The sequence below is a fragment of the Sitophilus oryzae genome, unplaced genomic scaffold (genome assembly GCF_002938485.1).
Source record: "Sitophilus oryzae breed Bouriz unplaced genomic scaffold, Soryzae_2.0 scaffold_610_pilon_pilon, whole genome shotgun sequence".
In the NCBI taxonomy this organism is placed as follows: Eukaryota; Metazoa; Arthropoda; class Insecta; order Coleoptera; family Curculionidae; genus Sitophilus; species Sitophilus oryzae.
This window is the reverse complement of record NW_022147208.1, coordinates 251,927-271,969: the sequence shown is the minus strand read 5'-3', so window position 1 is coordinate 271,969 and position 20,043 is coordinate 251,927. Positions and strand designations below refer to the sequence as shown.

The window sequence follows — 20,043 nt, the reverse complement described above, 5'->3', positions numbered from 1 at the left end:
AATTCTTACAAGAATTACAATAGGATTTTTTCAACTATAGAAGTCAAAGACTTCTTGACAATAAAACTTTTTGATCATTCACGGTATATAGATACCTACCTCCTGCCTATTCTAAAATACCTATAATAGTATACGTACCTTAGTACCTTGTATAAATAATAATATCAATTTAATATATCTTCACAATCACACATGCACTAATAAAATAGCAGAAAATGATTTGCAATATATTTCATTTTTCATCATATATCAGATTGCAGCTTCAAAATAGACATTTGTTTATTTATTCAGTCGGACAGTTGGACAGTTTAACAACCAGTAAAATATGCGAATTACAACTCCACAACGCATCCTAGTAATCTGCTTAACATAAACAAAAACGAATTTTCAGTGTATTTCCTTGTCCACCACCACACAAAATACATACAAGACTGAAGCACGTGGCCTTGAACGATCGCTATTCTCTGTTTTTCTTGACTGGCTCACTGCGATCCCAATTCGAATAAAAATACTCTTTCAATCGGTTGGTCGCTTTAAAATATACGTCGCGTCACAGTGTGCCTTGCTTTTAACAAGAAAAGACTGAAGAAATTGATAGGTTTTAGTTGTTTTTTCGTTATATTTTTGTGTACGTTAGTTTTCTCAGTTAAAATGTGGTGATCAAAGTGACCCAGTTCAGCTGTTTCCATTTGTCACGAAGATTTATAGGTTAGGAGGAAGGAGGAGAGCGTTTTATGCGTCATCTAGGTAACGTTATTATTTATTGTTATTGTGTGATGTCCCTGTACCCCTGAGGCTTAAATATATCCGATAACGAATAGATAAGGACGAATTAATATGTTTAAACGCACATAATTATCGATTTTCAAGGGCTAGGCTAAATTCTCAACGATTGCGCCATGTATTTTACGTTGCCCTTGGACGAACATAGATAATTAACGCAAAATTGTTAAAAAATAAACTGTAGATCGATAATAACTTATTATTGTTGTTTATTTACTGATGAGTAAAGTTCTCGTGTATGTTCCCGCCCAAAAATGTTACATTTTTCGCTAAAAACTCGTTAATGTCTCATGTAAGTTGCAAAATTGTTAAACAAATTAAACAGCAAAGTTATTACAATCGTAATTATTTATTTATTGATGAGTAATGTTTTTTTACTCGAAAATACGCAAATTTTCTCCAAAAATTCATGATTTTGCAAAGTAAAATAAAGAAAAAAGTTAATGACATCAGAATGTAATGATTCAGGTAATTCTACAGGAGATAATGTTCAATCTAAACTTGTTTTTATATCTTAGAAACGTGAGATCATGTTGAAAAGTTATTTTATACAGAAATAAAGATATCAAAATCTAGTAGGTGTTTAAAAATAGACAAAATAGTTAAGTCATCTTTTATTTTTCTCTCTTAATTGCTTGTCTGATTTAAATATTCCGAAATTTGGGTCATTATGATGCTGAGATTAATATTAAAACTCTCTTAATTACAGTTTATTGTGAAATTATATCTTATTTTGTATTTCTATGAGAAATAATGCAGTAAAGTAAGGTGAAATTTTGTTTGTTTATGCCAAAAATAAGGTTAGGATCTTTCCATGGCTGACTGTATAGTGCCTGTCTCCTTTTTTGGTGTTTTCTGACCATATTTAGTCTTAAATAACGATATGAATGTAGGTATTTTGAAATCGCAAAACAATTTAAAAACTGGTGTTAATATACTCAACGAAGGTTAATGTAACCTTGTGTCAATTTTTACGAGGTAACTTTATTGAGGGGAACGAAAATCTGTTGTTTTGAAAGATTTTACTGAACGGAAACTATACTATTTATGTGGGTGTTTTTTGACATAAAATTAGTCTAGCCGGTGGATATTCAAAGATCTAATAAAATATACCAGGAAAATGATTTTATTGTTTGAAAATTATGACGAGATAAAATACGCAAGATTTTTGCATCACAACCCGCGCGAAGCCGGAAACTACTATTTACGACGTCATGAAAATAGTCGGACTATGTTGTATAGGGTTTTTACATGAATACTAATGTTTATTGCTAATTTTCCATTACATAAAGACAGGTTATTACCCAATAAGTGCACATGTGCACGCAAACCCCCAAATTTATTGCCTCTTCGTGAGAAAAAAAAAATAAATATAATTTTTAAATTAATTAGAGGAAAGTAACCAAATATGGAATAGTATCCCTAAAATGGAATACAGTCATTTCTCGGAGAGAAATGAATATACCTAATCGCCAAAGACAGTACAGCAGATCTTTAATCTCTTTCCATCATTATACTCACATGCAGGTGTTTAAAGTTACTCAAAAAATAAGTATTTCTCGATGTTTGATTACCAAATGATATTTTATATTATCACCATGCATTGATACATGTTTTAATGTTTAAGAGGGCTTTTCGTGTCTGAATGTGTTTAGTAAAAAATCTGATATACGTTTTGATTACTTTGAAATTTTCGAATATGGACAGCCTGTGGGGTTTAAATATGGAATAGGGAAAGTCTAATTGATTCAGACGATGAAGGAGAAATACATTTTGAGACAAACAGTGAGTCCGATACCATAATAGAACAGGAAGCCTGACTCAGAAGATGCAGAGTGTATGTTCTGTAACGGCCTATTTTTTCAAGATACTTATGTACGGGCTCTGGACAAATGGTGATTTTTTTTTTCAATAACAAGGGGCCGTCCTCTGCCGGAAACACTGTGACCTGTGAGGCCTCTTGTGTTTGTCCTCTTTCTATATCTGCACCCATTCTCCTATCCCTGTGTTCTGCACTAACTTATGCAGGTCCTTGATAGGATGCTTGCCCAAATAAAAAGTATCGCTTGCAATCCAGAGCCTCGCAGTGACATATTATATGCTCCGCTGTTTCAGGATCTTTATCGCAGAGTTTGCAGCAAAGATTCCTTGATACATGTTGAGCTTGTTCAGGTAACACTTGACAGTCATTCCGTACCTAGTACGTGACATTAGTCTATGATCCGTACTTTATTCCTGCTAAGCATTAGCAGTTCTTTTGCGGTTTTAGAGCTAGGTCCTTGGATACAGGCATTGCTGTGCCTGTGCCCCTGTCTGTTTCTCCAGTGGACATTCTGCTTTTCCCTGATCCTGAGTTTTAGTGCACTACGGGCCATACTGGGCTACTCGAGAACGGTTCTGAAAGGAGCTGTGCTCGATAGCCTGGTGCCTCCATATGGCGCGGAACAGTTCTAAAACAGTTCCGAACTTCGTTCTTGAACAGTTCAGAGCTGCACAACTGCGTGAATGGAGGACAGTAATTTGGGTATTCGTCCTGGCTCTGGACCAAGATATGATGCCGATGATCCTTGCCTACACACGATGATTGCGCAGGTGCAGATTTCGGCACGTGATTTTGTGATATTTGCTAGTAACTTAAGTTACTTTTTAAATTTGACCAAAATTCCTGTAGTATTTTATAAAAAGTAATTATATTCCTAGTTTGATAAAGCTCAATATTTGGGTACATAATCCATAATTAGGTGCCGTTTTTTTACCTACCCTTTTAACTAGAAAAATGACATTATTTTTTTAATAAAATAAGATAGCCTTAGATTGACAATTCTGTTGGTCTAAAAAGGGTCAATCAATCAATCAATTTAATCTCTAATAAGTCAATATAATAATTGTTGGTATAATAATTGACATAATTGTAGATCCCCCCCCCCTTTCTTAAGAATAATTCTTCCAGATGCCTCTACTCAACGAAGATAGGCGATAACCACGGCCAATTTTTCTCGTCTTTCTGCTGTTCTGACCTTAGTTCTGACGAGTGTTTGAAGATTCATTATCCCTTAAGTTTCTCATCCACAACTAGAGATGGGGACATTCCGGGAATCTTATTCTGAGGGAATGTTCCTGGGAACGTTCCCAGGAACGTTCCCCAAATCGGGATAGTAATGGTTGGTAATGGGAATGGAAAATTTTTTTAATGTTATGAAAAATTGGAAACTTTCCCCAATGAAAAATATTCCCCAAAGCAGAAAAGTGATGTTAAGAAAATATAACTTTCAAAATATATTTAATGACAACAAAATAATATATAAATAACAACAGAAGCAACACAAGTCGATAAAAGAAACAAATTTAGGTTATGTTTATAACCTAGTTTCTCTTCTTCTTTTTATTTGTGGCGTGGCCTGTTTACAACTTTTCCAATGTTTTGATTACTTTCCCCAAATTTAAGAAAAGTTCCCGAAAAGTGGGAAATGTTCCGAGGAATATTTCAACTCGCATCAAAATACAACTTTCCCGAATTTCAGTCACTTTCCCGACCTTAGAGGAACGTTCCCGGAACATGGGCACGTTCCCTGAGGCACGTTCCGACCTGCACATCACTATCTACAACCACATCTGTTCTTTGTCTGGACCTTGCTTTCTTTCAAATTTACCTTTGATGATAAGGTGTAGTAGATGGTTTTTGTCGTTCCTGAGAATGTTTTTGATTTCATTTTTTTTATTTTTTTCTTTATATACATAGAAGTTCTCTCTCTTGGGTCATGCGATGTAATACAGAGTCAGTTGTCGTGTGCTCCGTCCAGAGTCTCTTCAGCATCCGAAGAAATAACCACATTTCAAAGACTTCAATCTTCTACACTGAAGTCACTTTCATGGTTCAGAATTCCATTCCATATAAGAGCACAGAATAAGTTTAGCACTTGACCATAGCATACGACGATTGTTGTAGATAATACAATAAATTAGGAAGATTATTCAATCAGTATGAGTTGCAGTAATAGAAGTAGATAATAAAAAAATAATCAAAAAATTAAAATCATAAAGAACTCGCGTTGTCGTATGTGCATTTTTTCAATAGGCCGACTATTACAGGGTTTCACAAAACATGTGCCAACTCTCGTGGGGTGATTACTTACGTAAAATTAAGATTCTTTTTATTTATTATAATTTTTTTCTAAGTGCTTTTAGCGATTCGAATGAAATTTGGATGGTAAGACTTACCATGAGTGCTATATACATATTTTAATGCTAAAAAAGTGTCGTCAGAATCGCCAGGAACGTGCATTTGGGTTATCACTGGAATATTTTTCTAAAAAAAAGCATGTAATAGAGTGGATCGTAAATATCAAAATTTTAAAAAAATATCGACTTGGAATACCTACGAAAAGTTGCCTTTGGTAATGTTGATAAAAAAGTGTTACTACAACTTTTTAATAAAATCACATCTTCTGCCCTCTACCAGCCCTTAGAAAATGAAAACATTTTTTTTTTGAAAATCGATTTGGAATACCTACCAATAAGTTACCTTTAGTAATGTTGATAAAAAAGTTTATTCAAAATTTTTTGATTAAATCACGTCTTCTGCCCTCTACCGGCTGTTAAAAATTGAAAAAAAAATCAAACCGAGAATACTTGCCTGTTTGATATCAGCGCATGCAAATGCGAATTTTTTGACCAATGTTCTTGCGAAAAGGAAAAAAAAGTACCTAAAAATGAACAGATTTTTTTGATAGATCAGAGGGGGCTTAGAAAAGTGGTTACTGGGAAAATTGACATAATGGAAACCTCAAAGCTGATAAATAAGGCCAGCAGAACGGAAAAAGATATGCAACGGAAAGAACTACAACAATCCATCCAACATGAAAGCAACATCAATTTATCAAGAAAACGAAAGTCATCGACAGATATAGAAATTGATCATGAATTGCCTTCAACTTCCTATGACAGTATCAAGAGAAAAATCCAGTGTACAAAAAATTTTGTCAAACTTCCTACCCTGGCTAAAGTTTGTGACCGCTATGGACTATCAGACAGATCTGCAGCAGCAGTGGCAACGTCAGTGCTACTGCTGCCTCTACTCAACGAAGATAGGCGATAACCACGGCCAATTTTTCTCGTCTTTCTGCTGTTCTGACCTTAGTTCTGACGAGTGTTTGAAGATTCATTATCCCTTAAGTTTCTCATCCACAACTAGAGATGGGGACATTCCGGGAATCTTATTTTGAGGGAATGTTCCTGGGAACGTTCCCAGGAACGTTCCCCAAATCGGGATAGTAATGGTTGGTAATGGGAATGGGAAATTTTTTTAATGTTATGAAAAATTGGAAACTTTCCGGGAAGGTTCCCGGAAATATTCCCCAAAGCAGAAAAGTGATGAAGTTAAGAAAATATAACTTTCAAAATATATTTAATGACAACAAAATAATATATAAATAACAACAGAAGCAACACAAGTCGATAAAAGAAACAAATTTAGGTTATGTTTATAACCTAGTTTCTCTTCTTCTTTTTATTTGTGGCGTGGCCTGTTCACAACTTTTCCAATGTTTTGATTACTTTCCCCAAATTTAAGAAAAGTTCCCGAAAAGTGGGAAATGTTCCGAGGAATATTTCAACTCGCATCAAAATACAACTTTCCCGAATTTCAGTCACTTTCCCGACCTTAGAGGAACGTTCCCGGAACATGGGCACGTTCCCTGAGGCACGTTCCGACCTGCACATCACTATCTACAACCACATCTGTTCTTTGTCTGGACCTTGCTTTCATTCAAATTTACCTTTGATGATAAGGTGTAGTAGATGGTTTTTGTCGTTCCTGAGAATGTTTTTAATTTCATTTTCTTTATTTTTTTCTTTATATACTTAGAAGTTCTCTCTCTTGGGTCATGCGATGTAATACAGAGTCAGTTGTCGTGTGCTCCGTCCAGAGTCTCTTCAGCATCCGAAGAAATAACCACATTTCAAAGACTTCAATCTTCTACACTGTAGTCACTTTCATGGTTCAGAATTCCATTCCATATAAGAGCACAGAATAAGTTTAGCACTTGACCATAGCATACGACGATTGTTGTAGATAATACAATAAATTAGGAAGATTATTCAATCAGTATGAGTTGCAGTAATAGAAGTAGATAATAAAAAAATAATCAAAAAATTAAAATCATAAAGAACTCGCGTTGTCGTATACGCATTTTTTCAATAGGCCGACTATTACAGGGTTTCACAAAACATGTGCCAACTCTCCTGGGGTGATTACTTACGTAAAATTAAGATTCTTTTTATTTATTATAATTTTTTTCTAAGTGCTTTTAGCGATTCGAATGAAATTTGGACGGTAAGACTTACCATGAGTGCTATATACATATTTTAATGCTAAAAAAGTGTCGTCAGAATCGCCAGGAACGTGCATTTGGGTTATCACTGGAATATTTTTCTAAAAAAAAGCATGTAATAGGGTGGATCGTAAATATCAAAATTTTAAAAAAATATCGACTTGGAATACCTACGAAAAGTTGCCTTTGGTAATGTTGATAAAAAAGTGTTACTACAACTTTTTAATAAAATCACATCTTCTGCCCTCTACCAGCCCTTAAAAAATGAAAACATTTTTTTTTTGAAAATCGATTTGGAATACCTACCAATAAGTTACCTTTAGTAATGTTGATAAAAAAGTTTATTCAAAATTTTTTGATTAAATCACGTCTTCTGCCCTCTACCGGCTGTTAAAAATTGAAAAAAAAATCAAACCGAGAATACTTGCCTGTTTGATATCAGCGCATGCAAATGCGAATTTTTGACTAATGTTCTTGCGAAAAGGAAAAAAAGTACCTAAAATGAACAGATTTTTTGATAGATCAGAGGGGGCTTAGAAAAGTGGTTACTGGGAAAATTGACATAATGGAAACCTCAAAGCTGATAAATAAGGCCAGCAGAACGGAAAAAGATATGCAACGGAAAGAACTACAACAATCCATCCAACATGAAAGCAACATCAATTTATCAAGAAAACGAAAGTCATCGACAGATATAGAAATTGATCATGAATTGCCTTCCACTTCCTATGACAGTATCAAGAGAAAAATCCAGTGTACAAAAAATTTTGTCAAACTTCCTACCCTGGCTAAAGTTTGTGACCGCTATGGACTATCAGATAGATCTGCAGCAGCAGTGGCAACGGCAGTGCTACACGACCTTGGAATTGTCACCAAAGACGATATAAAAACGTTAGAGATCGTTGTAAACCAAAAACGATAAAAAAAAACGTTATAGATCGTTGTAAACTGAGAAGAGCAAGAGAGCAAACAAGAAACAGTTTTAAGCAAAACTCCTCGGAAACTTTGAAGGCCATTTATTTTGACGGAAGGAAAGATAAAACCTATGTTATTGAAAATATTGAAGGCAAGTCCCACAGAAGAACTGTACTTGAAGAACATATTTCTTTAGTTCACACAGTTCCCAGTTCTGGATCGGCTCTAAGCATTTGTCAAAGTATTGGAAACTTTTTAGAAAGTAATGTGAATATGACCTAGAAGAACTAGTAGCAGTAGGATGTGACGGAACCGTGGTGAATACAGGAAAAAAAAATGGTGCAATTACTCAATTAGAATTAAAATTAGGACGCCCTTTACAAATATCTGTCTGCCAGCTTCACGCTAATGAGTTACCTATTAGGCATTTTTTTCCTAAGCTTGACGGTCAAACCCTAGGTCCAAGAGCTTTTTCAGGAACTATAGGAAATCAAATACAACAGTGCGAAAATATGCCAGTTGTGAACTGTACCATTATTGACTGTGATTTACCAGACGTGCATTTTCTTGAGTGAAGATATATCTGTACGAAATTTGTGTTTTCTTCAAGTGAGTGCTCCGTAGATTTATTAAACCGAAGCCCAGGATTTGCTAATCGCACCTTACGTCTTTATGTTAGTACCGAAAATCCAACATTACAATTAAAGGAACTGTCCAAATTTATTGGCAAGGTTTATGCTCCTTTATGGTTTCAAATTAAATGCAACTCTTCATGTGTAAATGGTGCCAAACGTGTTTTAGAAACAATAAAACGTAGCCGATACCTAGGGTAAGATTTAAAAAGTGTTATAGACCCTGTAATACAAAAAAATGCCTATTTTGTCCATCCCGTAAATCTTCTGATATGTATGCTACATGACACTCGCCCCCATATAAGAGAGCTTGCACTTCGCCGCATTCTAAATGCAAAAACTCAAGACAATCGTTCACGCAATATCCGACCTTTTATATGTTGATCTAATTGATTGGCAAAAAAACGAAAGAACTTGTCCCCCATTGTTCCAAACTTTGGAAGTAGATGATTTGAAAAATATGATTTTTATTTCTTCTGAAACAATCATCGACATCGCTGCATTTATCTGTCACAGTCAATCAGTAGAGAGATGCATAAAACTTGTAACCGAAGCATCTTTATCTGTTGTAGGCATACAAAAGAGAGACAGTTTTATAAAGACAAAAATAGATTCGCGCAAACTTATGTCACAATTCTTTACTACAATCAGTAAGTGAGCAAAAATAAATGGATGAGGGAGGATGGGATAGAACTCGCCGAGCAATTATCTCCCCGTGGTGAGTTCTGGGTTGTTTAACAATACTGAATACATAAAATATTGTTAAACAAGGGAAAAACTGCTCTAAATGCTCTGCTCGACACATTTTTAACTCTTTGTTAAAGTGTGTAAATATTTGGGTATTTATAAAAAAAACTGTTTGACCTGGGTACATAGGGTACACTGAGTAGGGGGGTTAAAATATCATATTTCAATAAGATATATTATTTCTAATTACAAAAGTTACATACTACCTGAAATTTTGGCTAAAAATAAAAAATTTATATTTTTGTATTTTTTACTTTTTTTAAAGCCCGGTAGAGGGCAGAAGATGAAAAAAAATTGAAAAACTTTAAATAGATATTAGTTTTCTAATACGAATTGGCAACTTTTGCGCAGTATTCCATAACGATTTTCAAAACTTCGATTTTTCGATCCACCCTAATATGTAACTAACTATACTCTCAACTGAGCATTTATAAAAATAATTTTCTGAATAAAAAGTTTTCTAGTAAAAGTTTCCTTTATTTTTTTCTCTAAATTTTTTTTATAAATAATTCAGTATTCCCAATTATTTTCTCATAATATTTAGTGAATATTCTATTTTAGGTGTTTGTTAATTCTTAATAATGTATATACCTAATTTGTAATAAGTAATTGTAGTAATGACTATTAAATGTGATATGCAAAATGACTCATTATTTCAGTAAATACAAGATGGTATGCATACTAAAAAAACTTTATGATCTGTATAGTCTCGAATGAGTAACTTGAAAGCTGCATTAAACTATTCGTAGTATAAATTTTTCGATATAACTATGGGGATAGGTTTTATCTAAACTAAAAATAAAATATTTACGACGGTTGTATGTATCTCTTTAATGAGTTTGGAAATCCCCTGCAGTGTGCATCACAGGAATACCTATTTTTAAATTTCAGTTAATTTTAAAATTTGCGGTTGGAACTTATAAAACTAAATCGAGCAGATTTAATGCCTTTTATTTTTTATTAATGATCATAAATCGATTTAAGAAATAGCAAATCTATTAAATCTTGATATAAAATAATGGAAACTATAAATCCAATAGGTATATTGGTGATCATTTTGTTCAAAAAATTTATGACAAATACCATCAATTTAAAATAAGTTAAAGGGGTTTGTACAATGATTAAAGAATACAAGGATCAATAACAGACCCCAGACCAAATTGTTACCATTTGTTTTCAAACAACGCCGTGTCAGAGGGTTAATATAAAAAATGCAGAATTAAATAAAAATTACAAATATTTTATTTCGATGTACTTAAACAGCCGTTAAACGGTAGCCTACTAAAATGCCGTTAATAGATATTGTGAGGTCGTTCATGTCGGCGGAAAGTAATGCCTACCTACATGCATTTTGCAAGAGCACCTGTGGCTCCGTGGCTGAGGCTATCGCTTCGTGAGCGCATGGTCCGTGGTTCAAATCTCACGCCGCCAAGACTTTTTTTATATTTTTTTTGCTTATAACGTGATCTTATTGCATTGGTTTCACTCTTTTTGGTTGGATTTTTGTTATTTGGCGGGTTGGTTAGCGTGGAGGGTGTTAATTCATTGGTTAGTTGGTTATTTGGTGGGGCTGATTGGTTTTTACTAATTTATATTTGTTTTTTATATGTATGTTTTTTATATGTTTTTATCAGTGTCGAGGTTAGTTGCGTTGGTTAAGTTGGTTATTTGGTGGGGTGGATAGCGTTGGTTAAGCTTGATTTTCATGCATCCGTTGTCCGACGATACGTTGATACGATATTAATTTTACTGTTTGAATTTAAAGGCTTCGATTGGTTAACCGTTTCTAACCAATCAAAGTCTTTAAATTCAAACGATAAAATTAATATCGTTTCAACGTATCATCGGATAACGGATGCATGAAAATCAAGCTTAAGTCTTTATAAAATTCCTATATTTCATAAAGCCCGTCAAGTGCGTCACATCAACGACGTCATATCTATTAACGGCATTTTAGTAAACTACCGTTTAACGGCAGTTTAAGTACAGCCTATTTATTTTCGGACTGTTACAAAATTTAATTTATTACTTACTGTTACGCTTATTAGACTTATTTAGTTATGAATATAATCTTTATTTATATATGTTTTTGATAAATTTTTCGTCTACGCCTATGGTGGATGCTGCTTCTTAAACAGCCTAACATAAAAAACGCATCAAAACGTTCACAAAAGGTATAAAACTAGTATGGACTATATGTTAGGCCATATGTTAGATAAATCTAGTACTAAGTGGTAATTTAAACATTAACTTAGGACGTGAGATCGGTATTAGAAGGGATAATGAGACACACGAAATTCTACGAATAATAGGTTTGTCGTGGGCGGCATTCGGCAAACTAGAGCATATACTGAGATATGATCTTCCAATATGTTTGAAAAGGAAGGACTTTAACCAGTGTGCCTTGCCTGTCCTCACGTATGGAGCTGAAACACTTACTTTGAAAAAAGAACATACACAGAATACAGGTCATGCAACGGAAAATGGAAATTGGACTGGGAGTTACACTTAGGGATAAAATACCCACTCGTACCATACGAAATCGAACAGGAGTAAGAGATGCGGTGAAATCTGTCTTACATCTTAAATGGAATTGGGCAGGACATGTGGCTAGGATAACAGATGGACGGTGGACAAAGAGACTTGTGGAATGGAGTCTGTGGTGGACGGAATAAGCTAAGTGATGATGATGATGATGATGATATATGTATGTTAGGACATAATATCATGAAATAATGTATTATGAAATTCATTAAGAAAACGCTAAAAAGGTTGAGTGCAGAAAATTAGCTGTTTTAAACGTGGCTCTTTCTTATCGTTGCGGCTTTTCCAATTGAAATCTAAACAAATCACCATTATAACAAAGTTTATACAAAGTTCACTACACACAACGAACTATCAAATAATCACTAAAATTGTCGCTGGTGACACATCTGTTGTCTCCAAAAAAATGGCGTCCAACATCCCAAATTTTGTTCCATCTCTTTGTATTCATTAGTCATTGGTGTTGTAAAATCTATCAGAGGAAATAATATAAATTTTTTTATTAAGGACTCTCTATAGCAATGAACTCCAATATCTTTACTTTTTTCTTCATCTCTAGAAAACTCTCCTACCCAATTCGAATACTTTAACTTGAGAAACTGTAATATGACTGATATTTTTTACCACGGTTTTTTTTACCACTGATATTTTTTACCACAATAATAAAAAGACTACTAGTACAATGTACAAAAAAATAGGGTGTTACATTTATAAAAATATTACAGTGTTAATAAGTCGCATTTCTTACTGTAAATTTCGCATCTACTTTCAATGAAAAGAAAATCTTTATGTACCTAAGTACCGTATGATCGAAAAAAAAATGGCGTCCAGTTGGCTGGGAAATGACGATCGATGACATTTCCCATATAAATTTACATATAAAATGACAGCGATCTTCATTTCATAGCCACTGTTGACGCCGTTTTTTCTCGATCATACGGTACTTAAATCAATTATTTGTTCATAATTAGCACTTTGAAGTAGCTACTACACAAAGTAAATATTTACTATCACTTAAAAGTGTTATATTTAAACAATAATATTAACTTTTTAACATATCACAAGTATGTAGGATGTAGGTATATAAGTATAAGTTTATTATAATCTTAGTATATCTGTGTTTAAATCAAAATGTTAATAAACAAACGGTTTGTTTACATTTTTGCTTGTACATGTTGTATATTATACAACAGTATCTATTCAGATGAGAGATGTACCGGGTGTTTTTCAAAAATAGTATGTGACATAAATCAGGATTGATTGACGCATTCTACTGTTTTTGCGAGATTTTTTGTCACTTTTTGTTTCACCGGAAATGACTGCAACTTTTGATTTTTTAATGGTGTCATCACTGCTATCTATATATTTTTTAATTTATTCGGTAGACGGTGTTCTGAATAGAACGGCATCTCATATGCCAACTTTTGACATTTTCGTTTAAAGAAAATAGTATTTTAAATTTAAATCTAGAGTGTCATGGTTGTGTACTTATATCATAACGAAAATTTTACTCGGAATAGACAGGTTGTGGTACCAAATTTTTGGTATAAAAATGCTTTTTCCAAATATGCTAATGAGCCATCCTCGTTCCATGTGAAAAAATTGAGTTATAATTAAAAATAGGATTTTAGCATATTTTAACCTGCCAGGCAAAAGTAAAGAGAAACATTAGACTATCAAATCTATTTTTCCAATGTTCCTCGTTAATGGTTTTGTCATGTCACTCTAGATGATTTTTAAAATACAAGATTTTTATAAGCGAAGATGTCAAAAGTTGCCAAATAAAAAAAGATGCCAAATAAAGTAAAAATATGCCAAGGGTACCATTTAAAAATCAAAATTTGTAGTAATTTCCGGTGAAACAGGAAGCGATGAAACTAATTATTACTAATACGTCCTGTATGAATACGAGCCCTAACAACTATATGTTGGGATCTTTGTTGATATCTTTTTTGCAATAAAAATAGTAATTTGTTAAAACGACTCAATTTATTTTGTTTATTATTCTAAATTCAAACATTGCAATATTATCTAGACAATTTTACTATATTTTTATAACTTTGCAAACAAATCACTTTTGATAATAGCTTATTTTGCCAAAATCAAGCCAAATTTGCTGACAACTATATATTGGGACAGCACAACAAGAAATCTGTTTAATACGGAGTTTCATCTTTCGCCTTAACAACTGCCTGAATTCTTAATGGCATTGTATTTACCAAAGATTGGCACATTTGAGGAGAAAAATTATCCCAAATTTCCTGCAGTTTTGTCCGCAAATCAAAAATTGTTCGTTGAATGTGGTTTCTTAAATATTGATCATTTTATGCCACACAGTTTCTATAACATTGAGGTCCGGACTACTTGCAGGATGGGATAGAACTTTTATATTATTATTACCGAACCAATTTTTAGTTGATTTTGCTGAATGGCACTATGCTCCATCTTGTTGGAAAATATAGTCTTCGTTTGGAAACAATTCTTGAGCACTAGGCAAAAGTGAGGTCTCAAGTATATGTTGATATTTTTGGGCGTTAACAGTGCCATCTATAATTTTTTTTTGCCCAAACCTCTTGCTGACATGCAATCCCAAACCATAATCCCCTTAGGAAATTTAACAACCCTCTTTAAGCAATCTTTATGAAAGGCTTCTGCTTTATTTCGTATTATTCGTTTTCGATGATCTCCAACACAAACATCAAATTTAGACTCATCGCTAAATATGACCTTATTCCACTCATTTTGTGTCCACGATAATTTAGATTTTGCCCAACTGTACCGATTTTTCTTTTGAATTTCTGTTTTTTTTTCGGTTTGTTGTTTTCTGTCGGTTTTTCTTTGGCCTAAATAAGAATTTGTATCAATAATCTTCAGATAATTGATTATCCACACAAAATAAAGTTTACCTTGTAAAACCCCAGACCGCATTTACGGATATATTTTCGGCAACATTCTCTTGATATATTTAAACCAGTTACAGTATTCCATTTAATTGTTAATTCGCGAAGAGTACTTCTTCTCACAGACTTGCAAATTTTAACTAAATTTCGTAAATCTCTCTGAGATACAACTCTTGGCTTTCCCGAACTTTTAACTAACTCTAACGTCTACATTGGCAGTTTCGCCGTATTTTTTTATTATATCAAAGACCGTGGTTTTTGGAATACTTAAATGATCAGAAATTTGTCGAATTGTTTTTCCCGTACTGTATTGACGATTGATAATTTCGCGTAGTTTTTGATTTGTAGCTTTTCCACGGACAATTACTTTGGATTAAATTAACAAAATTGAAAATTAAAAAAATTAAAATTTCTTACAGTAAATCTCACTACTCAAAGTATCGAGTCACTTACAAGCTGTCAATGCTCAAGTAAACAGTTTGCGACATTTGTGACGTTTATAGCAAAGCCGCCTATGATATTAATTATTTAAAAATACTTGTCCCAACATTTAGTTGTTAGCAAATTTGTCCTTTTATGAACAAAATCCGCTACTGTAAATATGGATTGATTTACAGATTCATAAAAATATTGTCAAGTTGTTTAGGATATATGGCTATGTTTATCTTTATAAAATTAAACATATATTTTTCAGTCATTTTGAAAAACCAGGGCAATAATTCGGCAATAAGATTTATGTCATATACATAAATACCAAATCTTGAGCGAGCCACTTTTGAAAAACACCCGGTAGGTAAACATATCTCTCAGGCTTTATTTGTACTATGAAAACAGTTCTTTTTTTAGTTAATTTTTTTAAAGAAAAATGCAATAACTGTAATAGAAAGAAAGAAAGAAAGAAATTGCTTTATTGTCATAAAAAAATTTTACAATTTTGTTGACAAAGCTTAAAAAAAAGAATATAAAAAGCATACAAAACTTCACTTAACAATAGAAAAACATATAAAACTAACAGCAAACATACAAAACTAAAACAATACTTTATACAATTATAGAAATTGTACATTGTCAAAAATTTATTTAATTAAATATAAATAAAATATAAACATACATGTAAATAAACAACTGTATATAATGTCAATACTAAATTTAAATGGATAGAAAACAAAATCATTTCTTAAATTTAGTGAATGTGTGTTAAATTTAGAACCCTAGATATTAATAAAAAATCGTTAACCGCAAAAACCAGGGCAATAATTCGGCAATAAGATTTATGTCATATACATAAATACCAAATCTTGAGCGAGCCACTTTTGAAAAACACCCGGTAGGTAAACATATCTCTCAGGCTTTATTTGTACTATGAAAACAGTTCTTTTTTTAGTTAATTTTTTTAAAGAAAAATGCAATAACTGTAATATTTACATGATAATGATATAATATTACATCATTAATCAATGATAAAATATAATTTGAACATCTTAAATATGAATCTATAACCAGCATAATATAATAATAACATTCTCATTTATTTCAGGTTAATTCATAATTTCTTACTTCCTTCACGATGTACCCGCACCAAACGTTCATGCCGGTGCCATACCAGCAGTACCATAACGCCTACCCCACCATTCACTACCACCAACCACCTAGCGCAAGCAATGGGTATGGATGGCACGGAAACGGTTATGGATGGCAATTGGATCCCAAAGCCTGGAAAACTGCCCCACTCTATCCATCCATTGAAGACAAAGTAGAAGAGGTACAGGAACCCCTAATTCAGGCGGAGAAAGTCGAAAAAGTGGATGCTTGGGTAGGTATAATTTATTTTTAGGATTGTTAATAAATATTAATAATGAGCTTCATAATTCAAAAGACTAAAAAAATGGACTCTTATATAAAAATTTTCATTTTTGTTCTTTTTATTTTATTTGCCGTCAGAAATAAAAACTTTGTTTACATTTTGGATTGTAGTCTTGGATTTTGATATAGATAACTTTATACAGAGTTGCTTTTGGTATTCTGATAAAATAATAGAAGGTTTGTAAACTCTACTTTACGAGTCTACTAAACTTTTAATAACAATTTTTATTTTCTTGCTTTTGTGCTGCAGAATTATATGGGTGGTATACCGGTAAGTGCATTTTGAATTGCCTTACCACACCACAGCCAAGAATTTGAGATATCAGTTACAAAATACCTTTGAAAAAAATATTTGATATAACAGTAAATACGTATTTTCTAAATACTTTTTGAATGAAAACATTTTTTTTTTATTTTTAAAGTGATTTAGCTTATTTAATTAGGTAGTAATAAATATGAACAAAAATCGTGTAAATTTGAGAATGTTACTTTCTGTATTTTGTATCTTATACAGGGTGAGTTTCCTACGATGTTCTCTCTGGGTATCTCGGAAATTACTGGAGATAGAGAGTCGGTTAAATGGGGAAAGAATTGCACTTTTGTGGGGTCATAGATATGCGCCTTTAGGATTTTTGAAAAAATTCATGGCTTACTAGATATTTCAAAAAAAACAAATTTTGGCAATTTTAAAACTTGTCCCTAATTTCATTATAATCTATTTTAGACAAAAAAAATCAGATAAAAGTTAGTAGATAATCACATACCTAATGAGTTTTTGTTTTCTGATTTTTTCTAAAGCCTGTCATTTTTGACATATGACTAGGGTTCCCAACTTGAGCATCGGCGACACCGGGACAATTATTTTTAAGTTTTTAAATAATTAAAACAAAACATTAAATATTAGAAATTCAAATATATTATATGTAAATGTGATTTTTTTCGTCCCGGCCAAGGCAAAATTTTCGCCGGGACGAACTTTCTGATTCCTGGTTAATCCCGGTCAAACCGGGACGGTTGGGAACCCTACATATGACACAAACATATGTTTTTTTAATCGAAACCATAGTTGGCCATGACTTCATAAAAATCGTAATTTTATAAGTTTTTCGCGATATAAGGTATGATATGTTTATTTCGAAAAATTATTGAGTTATATATCCAATTCTTATCTTTCTTAACTAATTTCACTTAGTTGGTATGGTATTCTTATTCTGTTATGATTTATAACTTATAAAAAGACAGAATATATTATTAAACGGTTTTTTAGAATATACATTAGGCAAACTAAAACTTAAAAAAATAATATCACTACCCCATGCACTTAATTTTGTTTTGGGGGGGGGGTCATAATGAAATTCATGTTGGCACCACTTTATTGATGCGCGACTATCTAAACTTTTCTAACATGTCTTGAAAACCGTTCTCTAAAAAACGTAAGTAACGTTCACCGGTCAACGTATCCTCGAAAATGCATGACCAAGAAGAGTTGAATCAATAATCCTACACGCTTTTCTTTATTTATGATAAAAAAATCATATTTCCAATTTTTGTTTATTTTAGTTTACAAAGTTTGGATGTGACGTCATGTGGGGTTTTGCATTTCTGAAGGCAACGACGATTGAACTTGTTTCCGTGGCTAACTAAGTGAAATTGTTTTAAAATGATAAGAATTGTTTATAACTCAGTAATTTTTCGAAAAAAACATATTATAGCTTATGTCGCTGAAAAGCTTAAAAAATGGCACTTTTTATGATGTCATGGACAACTATGGTTTCTATTTAAAAAACATAATATATTTGTGTCATATGTCAAAAATGACAGGCTTTAGAAAAAAAAAACGGAGAACGCAATCTCATTAAGGATGTGATTATCTACCACTTTTATCTGAAAACTTCTTTTATAAAATAGATTATTATCTATAATAGATAGAATAGGGACAATTTTTAAAATAGCCAAATTTATCTTTTTTTTCAAAATATCTAGTAAGCCATGAACTTTGTCAAAAATCCGAAAGGCGCATATTTACGACCACAAAATACTGCAATTCTTTACCCATTTAACCAACTCTCTATCTCCAGTAGTTTCCGAGATACCCATAGAGAACATCGTAGAAAACTCACCCTGTATATGTATTTCAAATACTTGTGTCTGAAATAAGTGACATATCTTATAATAATAATGTAGTTTATTTAGAGTAACAAATACTATAGCAAAATAAAACACTAATTCGTATTCACAATAAAGCATTTCACTAATCATGTCAGCATCATCAGCAGATGATTAAAACTAAACTAATATTTACAAATTGAGCGCTTATATAGGAGCTAACATTGCACCAAACAAGCGTGGTAAAACTAGTCAAGCGAATCAAAACCAACCGAGCACAATTAAATTAAAAGAAAATTGTTAAATTACAATTAATTATCGAGACTAGAGCAATAGGAACAGAGAACTGGAAGGAATTGGACCATTATCTCTGTTCATATTATTTTTACATTTATTAATTTTGACCCTTTCATATGCATCTAGTTGTAATTTGAGACTTGTTTAATTCACTTAAATTACTATTATCTTTAGTAACAATATTATGTTTGGTTTGGACAACGCAAGATTTATTCGGTCTACCATAATAGGAACCATTTTTATGTAATTTAATTCTAGTTAATATTGATCTTCTAGTTTGCCTAACATATTAAAATTTTTACATGAAATTTAATAAATACCTCACCTTTCCATTGGCGGTGTTTTATATTTAGGATTATACCTAATAGTTGTTGTAATTTACTATTAGCACTAGATACAAAGTTGTGTAGAGTGCTAGTTGTGTGTTGTATTTTGTTGTGTGGTGTTAAATTGTGAAGGGTAATCCGATTTCATACTTACCATTCTTTTTTACGACTTGTTCGTTTAAATTTTATGGATGTGCTCCGTGCTCCCCATGATTTTTAAAACGAACCACATTCTAGGCAGCGATCCGACTCAGTTATGTTGATGATAACATTAAATTATTTCATAAAAACTGTACAAAATTGAATTACTGGTTACTTTACAACGATCTCGTACATTTATTTTACAACTACGAAATACCAGGAACGCGTTTTGGTTATAAATTTACGTCATTCAAACTGTCAGTTTGAAATTGTCAGTTATTCTTTCCAGTAGTGTTACCAGCGTTCCAGTCTAAATTATCAGTCCACAACGACATGAAATCAAATGTATTATCCATCCTGCTGCTACGTCTACACTAATTACGACCGCTGCCGGAGCAGATCGGATGATCCGTGCCTGAAAAGTTGCCACAGCCTCTGTAGGCCGTGCCTGCCATGCTCG

General features: G+C 32.7%; 1 protein-coding gene across 2 annotated transcripts in view; it reads left to right on the top strand.

The window, feature by feature from the left end:
- The first annotated feature begins 396 nt into the window (after positions 1-396).
- LOC115887705 (calpain-A-like) overlaps positions 397-20,043 on the top strand; it is a 113,439-nt gene continuing 93,792 nt past the window's right edge. The window contains exons 1-2 of one of the 2 annotated variants that reach the window (XM_030907178.1): positions 397-747; positions 16,388-16,663. In XM_030907178.1, coding sequence (XP_030763038.1) covers positions 16,418-16,663 — 246 coding nt within the window. In that variant the 5' untranslated portion in view covers positions 397-747; positions 16,388-16,417. Of the gene's footprint in view, positions 748-1,002; positions 1,076-16,387; positions 16,664-20,043 lie in introns of those variants that run through there. The other variant, XM_030907179.1, reaches the window with a different exon arrangement.